The sequence below is a fragment of the Dermochelys coriacea genome, chromosome 5 (assembly GCF_009764565.3).
Source record: "Dermochelys coriacea isolate rDerCor1 chromosome 5, rDerCor1.pri.v4, whole genome shotgun sequence".
Taxonomy (NCBI): Eukaryota; Metazoa; Chordata; order Testudines; family Dermochelyidae; genus Dermochelys; species Dermochelys coriacea.
This window is the reverse complement of record NC_050072.1, coordinates 91,002,160-91,021,280: the sequence shown is the minus strand read 5'-3', so window position 1 is coordinate 91,021,280 and position 19,121 is coordinate 91,002,160. Positions and strand designations below refer to the sequence as shown.

Sequence of the window (19,121 nt, the reverse complement as noted above, 5' to 3'; positions counted from 1 at the left end):
GCCAGGGGTTTACCTCAACCAGCTAACATTTGTTTAACCTACAACTGCAGTGTCTACACTAAAGGTAAAGTCCTGTCACCCCACAAATCAGTGAGCGTTTTGCATTGACTTTAATGGAGCCAGGGTTTCACTTTAGGATTTTAACGTGGATTAGCATGTTTTAGCTAATGTGGCTTCTCTAGGTAACACGTATATTTTTAAGACAAGGCCAAGAGACTGAAACACGTATTTAAGTGCCTTTCCTTGTAGCCTGTGCATATTATGAAATCTTTTTTGTTTTTTGTTTTTGTTTTGAAAGCCTGAAAACATAATGCTGCTGGATAGAAATGTACCAAAGCCCCGCATCAAAATTATTGACTTTGGCTTAGCACACAAAATTGACTTTGGAAATGAGTTTAAAAATATCTTTGGAACACCAGAGTTTGTTGGTGAGTATATATTGTTTGCCTTGTATATTGTTTTCTTTTCCTTACGCCTATGAAACCATGCATATGGCATGTCTCAACTTAGCTATGATTTACGGAATTTGTGTGCAGTAAATGACATTTTGAGATTTTGTAAAGTACACCATATTCCTCAGCAGTAACTTGGTTGTATCATTGTAAAAGATTTTCTATTATAAAGACATTGCAGGTTATAAATCAGTGTTTTTTAAGGTGTCAGAATTAAATAAAACTGCTGTTTGCATCTTTGTTTGCTTATATACTTCACATACTATTCATTCTCTCTTAGCTCCTGAAATAGTAAACTACGAACCCCTTGGTCTTGAGGCAGATATGTGGTAAGTTAATGAACCATTCCGAGATGGTAGTTGTCGTTATTATATATTGTATTATTGTTCTGACTCTTTCCCTTTCTCTCTCTCCAGGAGCATCGGTGTAATAACTTACATCCTGTAAGTATCAAAATCCATAAATCATTCTTTGGGAACATTTAATTTTTTTGTTCTAACATTATGTTCTGATTCTGTCCTCTTGGCTTTCAATTGTTTGGTGTATTTTTGATGTCAGTAAGACAAATACATAGCATATGGCCACTTAACTTAAACTGCATTGATTCTACATGATTTTCACCTAATTGAAGTTGAATAATAAAAAAAAAAAGCTATAGCATAATTGTTAAAAGAATAGCTAAGAGTCAGTGCTGAGATAATGGGATGGAAGCCTTGTTTAGATGATTAGGCAGTGTTCCAAAGTGACATTAATTTTAATTCTCTGAAGTTAAATCACAGCTTTTGTCTTTGTAAGATCGTCATCTTTAAGATGCGTCTGAACTCTTAAAGCAGAAAGCCTCTTTTGCATTTCCTCGTCAGATCTTGCAGGGATGAAATGGCATGTAGCATATAATATGTACTGTGTCCAATCTTACTTTTAACAGCCTAAGTGGTGTATCACCATTTCTTGGAGAAACAAAACAAGAAACATTAACAAACATATCTGCTGTGGATTATGACTTTGAGGAAGAATTCTTCAGTAATACCAGTGCCCTAGCTAAAGATTTTATAAGAAGACTTCTAGTTAAGGATCCAAAGTGAGTTACTTCTGTTCCTGTGTTTGTGCTGTGGTATCCTGAATTACATATTCTGGTTCAATTTGTATTCTGTATTTGTGCTCGTTAGTTAAATATGATCTGCTAGAGTCAACAAAGTAATAGGAGTATTTTTTTTCTCCCATTTAAAGGAAAAGAATGACAATTCTAGATAGCTTGCAGCATCCCTGGATCAAGGTTAGTGTATAAGGAACTCACTTTATATTCTCTTTTGTTTATCATTCTCTGGTATGTATACTTATGCTTATTCAGCTACTTCATGAAAACTAGAATGCATAAAGTGGTGTTCCCACTTAATAAATATTGCTGTTTGCAAAGCTAAATGGAAGGATGCTGCATATTGGCTATAGACTTAATTAAGTTATGTTCTGTTCATGGTAGTGATGGGCAGGTACTGTAGCCCATTATTCAGATGACCGTTATGTTTGGTCAGAGGGAGACATGTTCAGGAAAGAGTGTACCAACAAAGGTACATTTTCTGAATCAAATCCAGTTTCTCCCTTTTCCTAACCTTTTCAAATCCTTTTTTAAGTGTGGCTAAATGATGACTGAGCTAAGGAGAGCCATGTCTTTTCCTCGCTCCCTAATTGGGCTGAGAAGGGAACTGCTGGGACTGATCCGCTTCTTTCCCAATTAATACTTGGCTTGAGTAGGGTTTTCTAAGATATGGTGTCATCTTTTCCACAGGGGAGAGAGAGATCTAGGTCACAAGGGGGAGAATATGGCATCTGGCCTTTTTTGATCATACAGGCCACTTGGTGCAATCTGGCCCATTTCTAAGAGTGTGGTTTTGAAAAATTAAAATAAAATTTTTCCTTCCCCTGCCACTTGTCATCTCCGGAAGACTTGATTTAGCAGTATCCAGAGAGGACCTGGATCCCAACATTCACTGGTGGCATAATTTCAACAAGGAACTCCTGGGAGCCTCATCTAGCACACTGCTGTATAATAATCTGTTAGATCTTATTTAAAATCCAGTGGTGCTCTGAAGAATAAGTAAAAATTGCACTTTGTTCACTAGATCTGTTCCCTGCATAAATTCCGTCCTGTCTACTTCCTTTTGTGAATTAAATGAAGAGGGACAAAATAAGTGCATACTGCTATTAGCCCTGCAGAGCCAGCATTCCTAATTGGAAGTGAGCTAGATTCTGTTCCTTTTTATGCACAATCAATAATAATGCATTAAGTTCCAGTCAGTTTATACCTATGCAAAGCCAGTAAAAGCAGTGGAGTGATGGAAATGTCACTAAGAAAATATTCTGGCTTGCAGAACTTTTATTGTGGGTCATGATGATGTACAAGAAGCATCTTGGTTCTCAAGGTACTTGGTTGAGTTTGCAAGGCTGACAGTTAGGAGAGGGGAAAAAATCTCTGCTTGTTAACTATATGCATTTCATCTGCAAATCATTGAACCAGAACTTCTCTGAGATGTTCTTACGAAGTCTCTTCACAGTATAACTACCCTTCAACAGTTGGTTTAGTACTGATTTTTTTTGCTCTAGAGTTAGAGCTGTGCAAATAACCATTTTTTTCAGGTCCCTGGCAGTCTCAAAACAAAATAGTTTTGGATTGAACAAAATCTTTTGTTCAACCTGAAATTAAACATTTTGTTTCCATTTTGGTCATTTGACCCTTTTTATTTAATAAAGCAAAGGAATTTTGGCAATAAAGGGCTAGATTCACAAAAGCAAGGTAGTGGTGTTGCCTCCTTTATACCTAAGATGTGGAAGATGCGGGTTTGAATCCCCACTCTGGTGCAGGGACTTGAGTTCAGGTCTCATCTATCCCAGGTGAGTGCCCTAATCACTAAAATATTAACAGTTGTGGGGAGGGTGTCTCTCAGTATCTCCTATTAAAAGATATTCTACTTTGTATAAATTATTACGTATTCATTGGAGCAGGGACTGGAATATGGGTGTCTCCCAGCTGAGTGCCCTAACTACCAGACTATAGAGTCATTCTCTCCCCCCTCCCCAAAGAAACACCTAATTATTTATTTAATGTGAAACAGCTTCAACAGGAGAGATTGTGAGACAGACACCCCAGAATACTTATAGTTCAGGTGTTAGTGCACTCACCTGGGAGTAAGGAGTCCTGGGTTCAAATCCCTGCTTCAAATTGGGGATTCAAACCTGAATCTCTCAAAAAGCCGGTGAGTGCTCCAACCACTGGGATATTGGGTATAAGGTGGTCACCTCCATACCACTACAGTTCTCTGAGTGGCAGTGAAGTCTCTTTGGGACTATAACCCAAAAAACTGAAACATTTCAGTTTGAGATTTCTGAAAAAGTTTTGACCAAAACAGCCAAAATTGATATAAATTTGCAAAATGGCTTTGTCAACCCAAATCTGCATATTGTGGCAAAAAACTACTGAAAAATGTCACTGCTTCAGGTAGAGTGAGTAAATCTGTTTAGTTACACTAGTAGGAACTCTAAATGTACACACACTTAAGCTGTTTGAAATTGTACTTAAGCAGTTTTATATTAATGTAGTTACTCTGGTTCACGTTTTCCAGCTCCTGGCACAAGAGAAGAAGTTAATCTGATAGCCTGAACGTCCTGATTTTCTAGCTATCTCGTCCTCCTGCCACCATTTGCCCACTAGTTAAAAAAATAACAATCTAGCACCCCTGTTCCATATGAGCCCCAGCCACATCTTCCTGTTAAGCTAGATCGTACACTGGTATTTGGGGCCTTCCTAATCACAGAGCATGCCTGATCACTTAATGCAGGGGTGGCCAAACTGTGGCTCCGGAGCCGCATGCGGCTCTTCAGAGGTTAATATGCAGCTCCTTACCTAGGCACGGATTCCAGGGCTGGAGCTATAGATGCTAACTTTCTAATGTGCTGGGGGGTGCTCACTGCTCAACCCCCTGCTCTGCCCTTTCCTCTGAGCCTGCCATGCCCTCTCTCCTCCCCCCCCCCATAGCCTCCTGCGCATGTGAAACAGCTGATTGCAGGGGGAGGGGAGAGTAGGTGCTGATTGGTGAGGGCTGCTGGCGGGCAGGAGGCGCTGGGGAGTGGATCGGGGGCTTCTGACATATTACTGTGGCTCTTTGGCAATGTACATTGGTAAATGCTGGCTCCTTCTCAGGCTCAGGTTGGCCACCCCTGACAAAATACAAAGATGCACTCATCTGAGGGTTGGTGCTCATGTTCACTCTGAGAGCTTGTCTGTATGGAGTGCCTACTCAAGTGTAAATCTACAGCGCATCAGCCTGCTGTGCACTAAGTGGCCAGTGATCCCTGCTGCCACACACTAAAAGTTCTATAGTACACGTTGACCTAAAGCACACTATGAAACTTCTAGTTCACGGCAGCAGGGTCTACACTGCCACTTAGTGGGCTGCCAGCAAGAGGGCTGTAGATTCACACTTGCCGCACATTAAAACGTCATATAGATAATCCCTGAGAGGTGGCATGCGGCAATAGAGCCCATTGCAGTTGTAGCTGGGACTTGATTTGTAAACTAGTGAAATGAAATGGGAGATGTTGGATACCAAATTGATTATCCTGAAAGCAGAACAAAACCTGTGCTGCATTTACAATCAACCAGGAAATCCTTACAGAAAACAGGTCTTTACTGGTACACCAGGATCGGGGAGGGGTCTCTGCCTGAGAGATAGAAGTCCTAGGTTAAAGATTAAAAAAAATCAAATGGTTTACAAAACAGTTAACTTTCTTTTGAAACTTGCTACCTTATTACTCTGGAAAGATCTTTCAAATTAATAGAGCAGTCAGCTACTCTGACTAAGCTCATTAGCTGGATCTTTCTGCTAAGGCAGTCAGCAACAAAATAATTAACGATACTGATACTTGTAATTAATGTTTAGAGGTGATAATTTAATGCCTCTCTGGTATGAATAAGGTTGTACAATTGTTTGTGTATGGTGCTAGTCAGCACTGTATTCATAATCTGTCTTTACGACACAATGAGGTGGAATTTAGGGTTTTGGGAGTTTTTTAAACTACAACTTAAGGAAAAAAGAGGGATGATTTATGTGCATAAAGACCCTAACTCTTTGAATCACATGACATTTCTACAGGTGTGGCTTCCTGGAGTGCCTGCTGCTTTCTTCAAGGATACTGACTGCACACTCTGCTAGGTCTTGCATATTAGAATGGTGCCTTTTTGTATGCTTTACTACAATGCTGTGAACTTCACTGTCTTTGCAACCTCAGATAATTGTTTAGTTGGAGTTAAAATTGTACAGCAGGAAGATGATTTTGTGAAAGCAGTAACATAATTGGGGGATATTTAAAAATACCTTTTTTTGCCTCTTTTCCTCATAGCCCAAGGATACCCAACAAGCCCTTAGCAGAAAAGCATCTGCAGTAAATATGGAGAAATTCAAAAAGTTTGCAGCACGAAGAAAATGGAAAGTAAGTTATTTAGCAAATCTTCATAAAGCTGGTGATGAATGTAATGTCATCCTCTCCTGAGGATAAACACAAGTGAAATATTGTTAATTGTATTGCTTTTTTGCTCAGATGAAGTTTACAATCTGAAACTTCATTAAAAACAGAAAATACACTTTCGTACCAATCAAAGTCTTCGCAGTATGGGGGAAGAGGAAGGAGAACCCGCTTCTTGTGTTGACTTGGAGTACATTTGTAGGCACTTAGATGCTGTGGCTGTGGGGATGTAGTTTAAAAAGCTAAAGAGAAATTCTGTTCATTACTGAACTGAGTATGAATACTTAAATTATTGTGCATTGAGCTGTATTCATTTTATATAAACTGTTTTTATATAAGAGGCAGAGTCCTGTGGCACCTTATAGACTAACAGATATATTGGAGCGTAAGCTTTCATGGGTGAATACATGCATCCGACGAAGTGGGTATTCACCCACGAAAGCTTATGCTCCAATACGTCTGTTAGTCTATAAGGTGCCACAGGACTCTTGGCTGCTTTTACAGATCCAGACTAACACAGCTACCCCTCTGTTTTTATGTATTATCAAGACAGTCAAATAACAAGAGTACATATTTACAATTTGAAAAGCATTTATATTTTATTGTATTTATTTGTATGATTCTAATGTCATGGCAAATGTTATAGGTGTGCATGGCAGTGTAAATATGCAAAGAGGCTAGTCTTTAAAAAAAAAAAAAAAAAATGAACAGGAAACAACTGGAGTTGGTCAAAAGTGGGAGGGGGGAGCAAAAATTTAGTTCCTGCCACACACACATTACAGTCCAAGGCTCTACACCTTGAAAGACTTGCGTGAGCCTCGCTTCTGAACCGAAACTGGGCGTGGAATTGGCAGAGTATGGGTATGTGTCAGGAGTAGAATCAGCAAAGGAGAGAACTTCATTTCTTCACCACACATACTGAGAGACCTGCATTTGAAGCAAGGAAAGGAAGGGATGTAGCAGAAGAAATCTATGTACCATGATACCAGAGTTAAATGAGAGTCAGCAATGGGATGCATGAATTATAAAAGAGAAGTTCCTTCTTTGGAATAGAAGTCAAGAAATAGGATTTTTCTCTCTGGCTTAAGCAATAGAAAAAAATACTGAATATCTGGCCTCAGAAATCTGTTTGCCAAGATTCAGTGTCTGGTTTAGGTGGGATCAAGTGTGCTTGTGAAGCTTAAATTGCATGAGAAATGTCAGTCTTCTTTGGTGTCTAAGAAGAAGCAGTGTGTAGACATCTTCATCCTTTTGTATAATGTAACATTTAAAGGAACACTGTTGGGTAATTTAGGTCCAAATTAAATTGTGGAAATTGTGTGTTTTTAAAATGAAACTCATTCATAGAAGTATTTTCATTAAATGTATGGCCTGAGCAAGGGGAATTTAGTACAGGTAACTTTTTTTGTTTATTTGCATAGAAAAATGTTTAAATCAAATGTTTGCTACCCGTTGGTGTTCTACTGAAACGGACAAGTCTGTTTTTATTACCAGTACAGGTGAAACCCAACGCGTAAATAGAAAAGGAGTACTTGTGGCACCTTAGAGACTAACAAATCTATTTGAGCTTTTGTGAGCTACAGCTCACTTCATCGGATGCATTCAGTGGAAAATACAGTGGGGAGATTTATATACATAGAGAACATGAAACAATGAGTGTGACCATACACACTGTAACCAGAGTGATCACTTTAAGGTGATCTATTACCAGCAGGAGAGCGTGGGGGGGGACAGACCTTTTGTAGTGATAATCAAGGTGGGCCATTTCCAGCAGTTGACAAGAACTGAACCCACCCCTCACTGTTCCTCAGACGTTCTTGTCAACTGCTGGAAATGGCCCACCTTGATTATCACAACAAAAGGTCCGTCGTCGCCCCCCCCCCCCCCCGTCCCCCCGCTCTCCTGCTGGTAATAGCTCACGTTAAGTGATCACTCTGGTTACAGTGTATATGGTCACATCCATTGTTTCATGTTCTCTATGTATATAAATCTCCCCACTGTATTTTCCACTGAATGCATCCGATGAAGTGAGCTGTAGCTCACGAAAGCTTATGTTCAAATAAATTTGTTAGTCTCTAAGGTGCCACAAGTACTCGTTTTCTTTTTGCGAATACAGATTAACACGGCTGCTACTCTGAAATGAGTAAACAGTATACACAATGAAAAACCAGATATATCAAAAATTCTTTCCACTTTTATGTGTTTAAAACACAATTTTCCTCTTCTGTGGTGGTAGTTTGTTTTAAAAGAAGTATCTTCCTATCACAAATGTTCTATTTGATATTTTAAGTAAAAATAGCTTTTCTTTTCTTCTTTTTAAAAAGCAATCAGTACGCTTAATTTCATTGTGCCAAAGATTATCAAGATCCTTCTTATCCAGAAGTAACATGAGTGTTGCTAGGAGCGATGATACTCTGGTAAGCACATGTTTTTATTGGTTTACTGCTTTAAATACTTTCTGACATATAACAACATGAATACTGAAATATTTTAAAATGTGTATATAGGATATTATTTCTGATGTGGCAAGAAATAGATTCATGAAGTTTTAGGCCAGAAGGGTCCCTTATGATCATTTATTCTGACCTCCTGCATAACAGACTATAGAATTATATTCACTAACTTCTGCATTGAGTCCAATAACTTGAGGTTCAAATTTATTTATCATGTAGTTTGATTCATGAGAAACTTTCACACCATAGTGATTATAAAATAGATGGATTGAGCATTTGCAGGTTGAGTTGATAAGGGTACTGTATGATATAAACAGTTCTTTATTTTTTAGCAAAAAAGCTTAGAATATTTAAAAGGAATTTTTAAAAAGTAGGTGCTTCTACAATGTAAATGTTTCAGGAAAAACATTTGAGGGAAAGGAAATAATTATGAGCAAGCAGTAGCCAAATTTAAATAAGTAAAGCAGTCAGATGTAAAAGTGGGGGATTGGTGTTAAGGAGCACCTGAGGGCGCACCACAGTAAAGGCACAATTGCTTAGCATGCCTTAGAGTTAGGAGATCTGTATGTCTCAGTCAGGAAACCACAGAAATCTGTAGGGTTCCTTAGTTTTAAAGGTGTAAGAAGGAATTGTTCCTTGTACTAATACAGTTATGGAATGCCCTTTGGGTTATGGCAGATAGAATGGAAAAATGAATGAGATACATACTCTAGAGCAGGCATGGGCAAACTTTTTGGCCCAAGGGCCACATCTTGATATGGAAATTGTATGGCAGGCCATGAATGCTCATGAAATTGGGGTTGGAGTGCAGGAAGGATGTGAGGGCTCTGGCTGGGTGTGCGGGCTCTGGGGTGGTGCCAGAAATGAGGAGTTCAGGTGCTCTGGGAGGAGACTGGTGTGTGGGGGGGGTGGGATGAGGGATCGAGCTGGAGGTGCGGCCTATGGGCTGGGGATGAGGGATTTGGGATGTAGGAGGGTGCTCCAGGCTTGGACCAAGGGGTTCAGAGGGCAGGAGGGGGATCAGGGCTGGGGCAGGGGGTTGGGGCACAGGGTGGGGTGTGAGGGTTCAGGGTGGTAGTGGGGCCAAAAATGAGGAGTTCAAAGTGCAGGAGGGGACTCTGGGCTGGGGCAGGGGATTGGGGCGCAGGAGGGGCTCAGGGGTGCAGGATCCGGTCAGCACTTTCCTCAAGCAGCTCCCGAAAGCAGCTGCATATCCGTTCCCCCTCCCCCCCCCGGGCTCCTATGTGGAGGCACGGCCAGGCGGCTCCGCACACTGGCCCGTCCACAGGCACCGCCCCTGCAGCTTCCTGCAGTTCCCAGCACACGGACCCCGCTGGCTACCCCTAAACGGAGCACGGCATGACCCCCAACCCCATTCCTGGCTGGAGTGCAGGAAGGCAAGCCCCAGATCCTGCTCCCCAGTGGGAGCTTGAGGGCTGGATTAAATCAGCTGGAGGGCCGGATATGGCCCGCGGGCCATAGTTTGCCCACCCCTGCTCTAGAGCTTCAAGTCATAGCACAGCTGTTCATTGGTGCGGTTGGGGGCGGGGGGAACTTCTGTGCACCTCTTTGTGCATTATTAATTAGTGATAGTGGTAGGGCCAAGTGGCTCCAATTGGAATTAGCGTAATGGGGATAGGCAGGGTGTAACTGCATAGTAAGATAGCTAAAGCAACCAGTAGAAATATGCCCCTTCGTTCATCCGAGGTAGATGTGTTGAGTTCTACTCTGTCAGTACCTTTTTTTGAATGACACCTTGTGTTTGCTGTGTGTCGTGTCTATCATCTGGCTATGACTGAAGACGCTGCAGGGCAATTCTGAGTACTCTGGAATGGCATAGAGGTGAGGATAGGCTTGCCCTAGAGTCCTTTCACAAAATTACCCTTCTTACTTACTGTCATGTGTTTAGTTGTGCTACCTGATTCCTGCATTCCAACTTCAGGTGTAGCTAGCCGCTGCATACCAGCAGTGTGTCTGTATAACTTTGAAGAAGTTCAAGATGACAGATGTTACAGAAATGCGAACAAATGTGCTTATGATTCTCGAATGTGGCGTTTGCAACATCCTGATTTATTACCATAGCAACTGTTTCTCCCGTTCTCCACTGGACTGGTCTACTTGACCTTCTGAATTAGTCAAGAACAACAGGATGATTCAGAAAGGGCAAACTTCTAATTACACCCAAGTCTTATGGTTGACAGCAATATCAATAAGTGAAATGCAGACAGGAGGCCATTTTTTATTAATTGATTTTTTTTATACTCTGACCATAAAAGGGATTTTTAAAGACATAAAGGTCAATCTGCAAGTGTAAATCTGGATATGTCTACATTGAAATCAGGAGATGTGACTGCAGCATGTGTAGACGTACCTGAACTAGCTTTGATCTAGTTAGATCGAAGGTAGCTTGAATGACAATAGCTGTGGGGGCATGGACTAGCTACTTGAGTATGTACCCAGGGTTCTACTTGGGAAGCAAGCCCATGCCACCACCACTGTTGCAGCAGATATAGTGCTATATTGGTACTTGAACTAGCTAACTAGATCAAAGCTAGCTCTGGTATGTCTAGGCAAGCTGCAGTCACGCCTCGCAATTTCAATGTTTACGTACCTTGAGAGATGTTGAGCACCCTCCTCTCCCATTGACCTTGCAGGGCGGGCCCAGAGAGTACATTAGACCCTATGCCAAACAAACTTCCTTTCAGTTTATGCAGGTTATATGCCTTTTAGGTTTAAGCCCTGAGACGCTATAATTAGAAGCTTGTAAATCCAGAAGCTTTCTCTTTTTAGCTTGCTCTTCAGGTTTAAATGCAGCCTTTAGGAAATATCCTGTGATCAGCAAAGCTTAAACATTAATGCATTAGAACGTAAACATACTTTTTTTTTCTGTGCATTAATATTCTTAAAAAATCAAAAATTCTGCAGAGACTTCTTTCTTACCCATTTTATCCTCCCGTTTCCCTCCTGTGCAAGTCATGTTCTCACTTCCACTTCCACTTTCCTTTTCTTATCGTTCTACTTTTGTGCAATTTGTTCTCATCCATACTACTCCTGCTCCTATTGCTATACTTTTTAACACTGAATCACCATTTAAGATATGTCACACCAACTCGTTAGCAGGCAAGTTCTAGTGTTTTAAAACACTAATAAACTCAGGATAAGGAAAATTAGAGTGATTCAAAAATCAGGCTACATGATTTTCTTTTCTGTGACTTTTTGCTGACTTACTCATGGAGGACACAGATCGTCCCTGGGAAGTACAAGGTTTGTATCTATATCTTATATTGTTGGTTTAGATACATTTTTTAAACAAGTTCCTACCACGCCTTGCATCTTCAGCTTTACTTTATACAGCTCTTCATTTAGATGATACATGGAAAATTCCAGTAAGGAAACAATGTGGTAGAAAAAGAGTTCTCTGGAATCTCATGCAGTAAATAATGTGTACAGGTGTGGAAAAAATGCACCTCTTATTAGGGTAAATTTTCCAAGTAGCGTTCCTACGTTTTAGCAGCGTGACTCTTGTGAATAAGTTTTCCAGTCTTGCAGCTAAATGGCTGTATGGTGCTTGGAAAATGTAATTTTCTTTCCTTATCCTTACAGGTGCTGGGGGATTTTTTGTTTTTGTTTTTTTACTATTATTATTTTGAAAGCTAATGATGATTTTTTTTTCTATTTCCTTGTTAACTATGAGGATGAGGAGGATTCATTTGTGATGAAAGCTATCATTCATGCCATCAATGATGACAACGTTCCTGGACTACAGCATCTCCTGGGATCTCTGACTAATTACGATGTCAATCAACCTAACAAGGTATGGTGTTAGGTCTGTGCTGCAACAAGTGGGGGGGGCCAGATATCTGTCTGCTCTTGTATAGAGTGATGTGGCTATAAATAGAAATGCAATATTTGAAATAAGACTAACAGTCAAATGGCTTGTAAGCTGTCCTATGAAAAGTTATGTTAGGAGTTCGTTGTTCACTCCTCTGAAACTGTCTGGATATGGAGGCCATAATATTTTTCCTAGGCCTCTGAAATGTAAAGAGTACTGTTGCTTGAAAATCAGCACAAAATTTAAGTTTTGGTAATAAAAAGAAAAATCTCTCAAATTTGCAATTAAATATAACCACAAATATTTTAAATCATGATGGAAATTGGTGGTGTGGGGGTGGATTTGGGGAAAGGAGTGTTATTTACTTCATTTTCCAATCAAAACCTTCCCCCTTTCCATACCAACATCACAGGAGAACATGCAGGTGTGCATGTAGCTGTGTGCAGGACATTGCAGGAGCCTGCCCTTTGTGAGTGCCCTTTGTGAGGGCTGCAGGGTGAGAGAAGAGCTCCTGCTGTACCTTTTTCAATGGATATGTGTGTGTTTGCAGCACTTGCAGTAGCTATGCATTGGAAATATAGTAAGAGGCCACACTGGCTTAACCAGGAGATCTTCAATGACATAAAACTCGAAAAAAAAAAAGTGTCCTTCAAAAAGTGAGAACTAGATCAAATTAAAAGGGATGAATAAAAAAAACACAAGCATGTAGGGACAAAATTAGAAAGGTCAAGGCACAAAATGAGATTAAACTATCTAGAGACATAAAGGGTAATCAGAAAACACTTTACAAATGCATGCGAAGCAAGAGAAAGACCAAAGACAGGCTGATTACTCAATGAGGAGGAAAAGACAATAACGGAAAACATAGCGAAGGCCAAAGTGTTAAATGCCTTTTTTATTTGTTTTCACCAAAAAATGGAACAAATAATCAATCAGTGTATAAGCACCTAGAAGATAATAAGCTGTTAAGTAACAGCAGGGATTTGTCAGGAACAAGGTTCCAGAGTAGCAGCCGTGTTAGTCTGTATTCGCAAAAAGAAAAGGAGTACTTGTGGCACCTTAGAGACTAACAAATTTATTTGAGCATAAGCGTTCGTGAGCTACAGCTCACTTCATCGGATGCATTTGGTGCATCCGACGAAGTGAGCTGTAGCTCACGAAAGCTTATGCTCAAATAAATTTTAGTCTCTAAGGTGCCACAAGTACTCCTTTTCTTTCTGTCAGGAACAAGCCATGTCAAACCAACCTAATATCCTTCTTTGACAGGGTAGAAAGCCTTGTGGATATGGGGGAAACGTATGTGGTATATCTTGACTTTAATAAGGCTTTTGATATTGTCTCACAAGACTTTCACATAAACAAACTAGAGAAATATAGCCTAAACAAACTTACTATAAGGTGGGTGCACAACTGGTTGGAGTACCATACTTAGAGTAGTTATCAATGGTTCACAATTGAGCTGGAAGGGCAATATCGAGTGAGGTCCTGCAGGGATCTGTCCTGGGTCTGGTTCTATTCAATATATTCATAAATGATTTGGATAATGGCATGGAGAGTACACTTATAAAGTTTGCAAACTGGAAGGAGTTGAAAGTGCGTTGGAGGACAGGATTAGAATTCAAAATGATCTTGACAAACTGGTGAAATGGTCTGAATTAAATAAGATGAAAGTCTGTGAGGACAAATGCAAAATACTATACTCAGGAAGGAATACAAATACAAAATGGAAATGAATGCCTAAGAAGCAGTACTGCAAAAAAGGAACTGGAGGCTATAGTGGATCACATTAAATATGAGTCAACAATGTAATACTGTTGCAAAAAAGTGAACATCGTTCAGGGATGTATTATAGGAATGTTGCCAGAAAGACACACGAAGTAATTCTCCTACTCTATTAAGCACTGATAAAAGCTTAAACAAGGGTACTGTGTCCAGTTTTGGGCACCATGCTTTGGGAAAGATGTGGACAAATTTGGAAAAAGTCCAAAGAAGAGAAACAAAAATGATTAAAGGTCTAGAAAACATGACCTATGAGAAAAGATTGAAAAAATTAGGTTTGTTTAGTGTGGAGAAGAGAAGTCTGAGGGTGGACATAAGTCTTCAAGTTTGTAAAAGATTGTTATAAAGAGGAGAGTGATAAGTTGTTCTCCTTAATCACTGAGGACAGGACAAGAAATAATGGGCTTAAATTGCAGCAAGGGAGGTTTAGGTTGGACATTAGGAAAAACTTCGTAACTGTCAGGGTAGTTAAGCACTGGCACAGATTACCTAGGGAGAAGTTCTGGAGTCTCCATCATTTTAAGAACAGGTTAGACAAACCTCTGTCAGGGATAGTCTGTATAATACACAGCCCTACCTCAATGCCAGGGGACTGGACTAGATGACCTATTGAGGTCCCTTCCCATCTTGCATTTCAGTGATTTGATAAAGAGGAGGCAGGGTGGGGTGGGATGGATATCATGTATTCTTGGTGTGGTGTGGGTGGGAAAGGAGACAGCCTGGATACCAGTGGCTTTAATGTATGTGTTGGTGTGGAGGAGATGTGTTCGAAGGGAAAGGGAGTGAATATTAGGTAGGAGCATGCAAGAGGCTGTGAAATCCAACTATTCATTTGATAACTTTATTTATTTAAGACTACGGTAAAAGATTGCAGGATTGAGAACAAGTTTAAAGATGGTTTAGTGCATATCCGAATAAATCGCACAAGAAAACTTTTGAAACACTATTTTTAATAGACATATAATGATGTAATATATTTACTCACATTCATGTTTCCAGTGCACACCTTGGAGCTGTTTATCTCCTAGCATGTGTTATTCTTGGAATCAACCTTTGCTTTTGCTAGGAACTGTTTCTTCGTGTAGGTCAAGATACCTGCATTTAAAATGTTCCCTTTGAATCCCAGATTCAGGTCATCAGTTCCTCCTCTTTGAACAGACTTTTTAAAATTGAGTATGTTTGGATAGTTCACTTGCCAAAATTGGGTTTGTAAGACTATTTATTTAAAAAAAAAAAAAAAAGGGGGGGGGGGGGAAGGAAATAGCCCAGGCTACAGAAAGAGGAAACGGAAACTATGATATAGGTAGTAGGGTAGTCACGCGATTAAAATTAATCACGATTAATTGCACTGTTAAACAATAATAGAATACCATTTATTTAAATATTTTGGATGTTTTCTACATTTTCAAATATATTGATTTCAGTTACTATGCAGAATACTAAGTGTACAGTGGTCACTTTATATTTTTTATTACAAATATTTGCACTGTAAAAAACAAAAGAAATAGTATTTTTTCAGTTCACCTAATGCAAGTAACGTTGTGCAATCAATTTATCATGAAAGTTTGAACTTACAAATGTAGAATTATGTGCTAAAAATAACTGCATTCAAAAATAAAACAATGTAAAACTTTAGAGCCTACAAGTCCACTTGTCGCAAGATATTTACGTGCTAGATGCACTAAAGATTCTTATGTCCCATCATTCTTCAACCAGTGTTCCAGAGGACATGCATCCATGCTGATGACGGGTTCCGCTCAATAACAATCCAAAGCAGTGAATTCACACCTCATCCCTCTGATTTTGGAAGGCACTTCAGATTCTTAAACCTTGGGTCGAGTGCTGTAGCTATCTTTAGAAATCTCACATTGGTATCTTCTTTGCATTTTGTCAAATCCTGCAGCAAAATTGTTCTTAAAATGAACATGTGCTGAGTCATCATCTGAGACTGTTATAACATAAAATATATGGCAGAATGCAGGTAAAACAGAGACGGAGACATACAATTCTATGAACTGACCGAGGAGTTCAGTCACAAATTTAATTAATGCATTATTTTTTTAACGAGCAACATCAGCATGGAAGCATGTCCTCTGGAATGGTGGCTGAAGCATGAAGGAGCATATGAATGTTTAACACATCTGGCATGTAAATACCTTGCAATACAAGCTACAAAAGTGCCATATAAACACCTGTTCTCACTTTCTAGTGATATTGTAAATAAGAAGTGGGCAGCATTATCAGCTCGTCCTGCGGGAACACGTGCCACATGTAGTTGTCGTAGCCGAAGGCGAACATGCCACCGGCCGCGTCGCAGAGCTGGGCCCGCAGCTGCGGGGGGGAAGGCGCCACTGTAGCGCTTCTCATACTCATCGCCCCTGGCCGGGCCGCAGCCACCTCCCCGGAGCAGGCAGCCCCAGTGGGCACGACCGCAGCGCCCCACGGCTCCCCGCCAGCGGCCCGCGCTGTTGCTGCTAGCAGGCTGGCTTACAGGACAACTGACACAGTTGCTGGTAAAAAGCACTTTATTTCCCTTTCCACAGCAATATATATACAGCACTTGTTTATTGAGCTGTAGCTCACGAAAGCTTATGCTCTAATAAATTTGTTAGTCTCTAAGGTGCCACAAGTACTCCTTTTCTTTTTCCTTTTCTGTTGTTTATCACCCAATGTTCTCATCATTCTTATCTTTGGGTTTCATTATCTTGTGGTAGTAAAGACTCTCAGGTGCTGCTTATCTCATTAGTCCTTAGTTCAGCCAAAGTTTAGTCCTTCAACTTGCCACCCGCAGCCCCGCCTCTTGTACTGTTATTTTCCATTACTTGGCACACATTTCTAAAACATCTGATACTCAGCATTTCCCACACCGCGCTAGCCAGGGCGGGTCCGGGGCCCCGCACGGCGGGAGGGTGAAGGGGAAGCGCTGGTGGAAGCCCAGGCTGGGCCCCAGCATGGACAGCAGCCCGTGGAGCCCCAGCCTCAGCAGCAGCGGGCCGAGCACCAGCAACTGTCGTTGCATGGTCACGCACTGCCCACACTCATCGTTTAAAGGGACTCCGCCGACCAAAGGCGAACCCCGACTCTCCCCTGCAGCACAACAACCAGCCGGCGGGCACTTTCCTAATAGAGATTGCACTACAGTACTTTTATGAAGTGAATTGAAAAATACTATTTCTTTTATCATTTTTACAGTGCAAATATTTGTAATAAAAATAATAAAGTGAGCAGTGTACACTTTGTATTCTGTGTTGTAATTGAAAGCAATATATTTGAAAATGTAGAAAAACATCCAAAAATATTTAACAAATTTTCAATTGACATTCTACTGTTTAACAATGCGATTAAAACTGAGATTAATTGTGATTTTGTAAATTTTTTTTAGTTAATGGTGTCAGTTAACTGCAATTAATCGACTGCCCTAATAGGTAGTGTTATATGATATGTATTGTTCAGCTGTTTTCTGAGATGGGTTGATTTTTTTACATGATTTCATTACCAAAAAAATCTTGAAGATCATTTGTTATCTCTGTGGTCTGTTTTCTTGGTGTGCTCACGTGAAATTGCCAGATAAGGCAGGAAGGAAGATGGCACGCATCTCTAAAATAGTGTGCCCACTGCTTATATTCAGACTTCTAAAACCTTATTTAGGAGCCTAAATAGAAGAGAACTTCAGGTGCCCAACTCATTTGAAAATGAGGCTGTGTTTATTTAGGTCATAAATATAGATTTAGAGCCTAATTTTAGGCACCCTAATTTGAAAATGCTGGCCCATGTTCATAAATTATTCCCTGAAGACCATTTATCTGAACGTGACTTTCTCTCAATAATATGGAAATCAGTTGTTCCTTTGTAAATTTGTAAGTCCAGTTGCTATTTCAGCATTCTTCCCGTCCACATCCAAATCTCTCAAAAGACAATATTTTTCCCTTTTTTATTCTTTGTTTTCAGCATGGAACACCTCCACTGCTAATTGCTGCTGGCTGTGGAAACATTCAGATGCTTCAGTTACTCATAAAGCGAGGATCCCGTATTGATATTCAGGATAAGGTCAGGATTCTATTTTGTATAACAATTTTAGTTGGTACTAGTGAGTTTCCTGTCATATTAGTGGGGTTTATTTCAGCTAATGTAGTAAATTTATTTCAAGTTCTTAATCTTAAAAGGTTGTTTCTACTTTAGAAAGTGTCTTCATCGAATTAGTTTCATATTTCTCTTACACCAAATTAGCCAGAGTGCTTTTCACAGACCTCTACAGAATGATAAACGGACTGCTTAATTACTTGAGCTGTCATTCCTATTAAAACACAAAGGCTATAATGTGATCCTTTGTGAAAAACATTTATACCTTTTTAAAAAGTGATATGTGGTGGCTTTGGCTCAAATAATGTAAGTTGCTTGAGCCACTAACTTGTTAAATCGCTATTTATTGACTTAAAGTATTTGGGAAAGTATTTATTTATTTTCTCCATGAAGTGTCGTTTGGTGGTTCTTCCATCCCCGAGAATATGGGGATGTTAAGATATTTGATATTAACTCTTGTTCAACCGACATGAAGTCCCAAAATGTTAAGGTTTTGATGAAAGCTCTAGTCCTGGCTCATCTGGAAAACTTGTGGAGGTTTTCTTGTTCTTGTTGTTTCTTTGGCTTATTTTGGCAGTGGATGAGCCTACTGTTGTTCAGCACATACTTGTGTGTGTGTGTGTGCATGTGCACACAAAGTTATAGCCTAATGAATATCCTGAAGTGCAGTGTTTTTGTTCATTACTTTTATAATACAATATTTTGAACAGGCTGGGTCTAATGCAGTCTACTGGGCTTCTCGACATGGTCATGTACAAACTCTGAAATTTCTCTGTGAGAGTAAATGCCCTTTGGATGTTAAGGATAAGGTAAGGAAAAAACTTGTTTCATTGTCAACTTAACTGCTGAGAGTATATTTTTTTATAAACAATTAACTGTATTTTAGGGTATGACAGGCAGCTTACTGTTACTTTTTGCCATGCTAGCTAGATTACGTCCTACAATCCTAATCCTAGTAGTGGGAGTCCTAACTCACAGGAACTTCCCTTAGCCCAGGAAGCCTACCTCCTG

At 40.0% G+C, this 19,121-nt stretch overlaps 1 protein-coding gene across 7 annotated transcripts in view; it reads left to right on the top strand.

Annotated features, from left to right (window-relative positions):
- DAPK1 (death associated protein kinase 1) overlaps positions 1-19,121 on the top strand; it is a 136,631-nt gene that overhangs the window by 82,652 nt on the left and 34,858 nt on the right. For all 7 annotated transcript variants that reach the window (XR_006281258.1, XM_038401325.2, XM_038401327.2 and 4 more), the window contains 10 exons: positions 299-428; positions 733-781; positions 869-895; positions 1,378-1,530; positions 1,680-1,725; positions 5,844-5,933; positions 8,291-8,383; positions 12,114-12,233; positions 17,979-18,077; positions 18,821-18,919. Coding sequence is in view for 6 of the 7 variants with exons in the window: in XM_038401325.2 (XP_038257253.1) it covers positions 299-428; positions 733-781; positions 869-895; positions 1,378-1,530; positions 1,680-1,725; positions 5,844-5,933; positions 8,291-8,383; positions 12,114-12,233; positions 17,979-18,077; positions 18,821-18,919 (906 nt within the window). In the remaining variant the exon portion in view is untranslated. The remainder of the gene's footprint in view (positions 1-298; positions 429-732; positions 782-868; positions 896-1,377; positions 1,531-1,679; positions 1,726-5,843; positions 5,934-8,290; positions 8,384-12,113; positions 12,234-17,978; positions 18,078-18,820; positions 18,920-19,121) is intronic.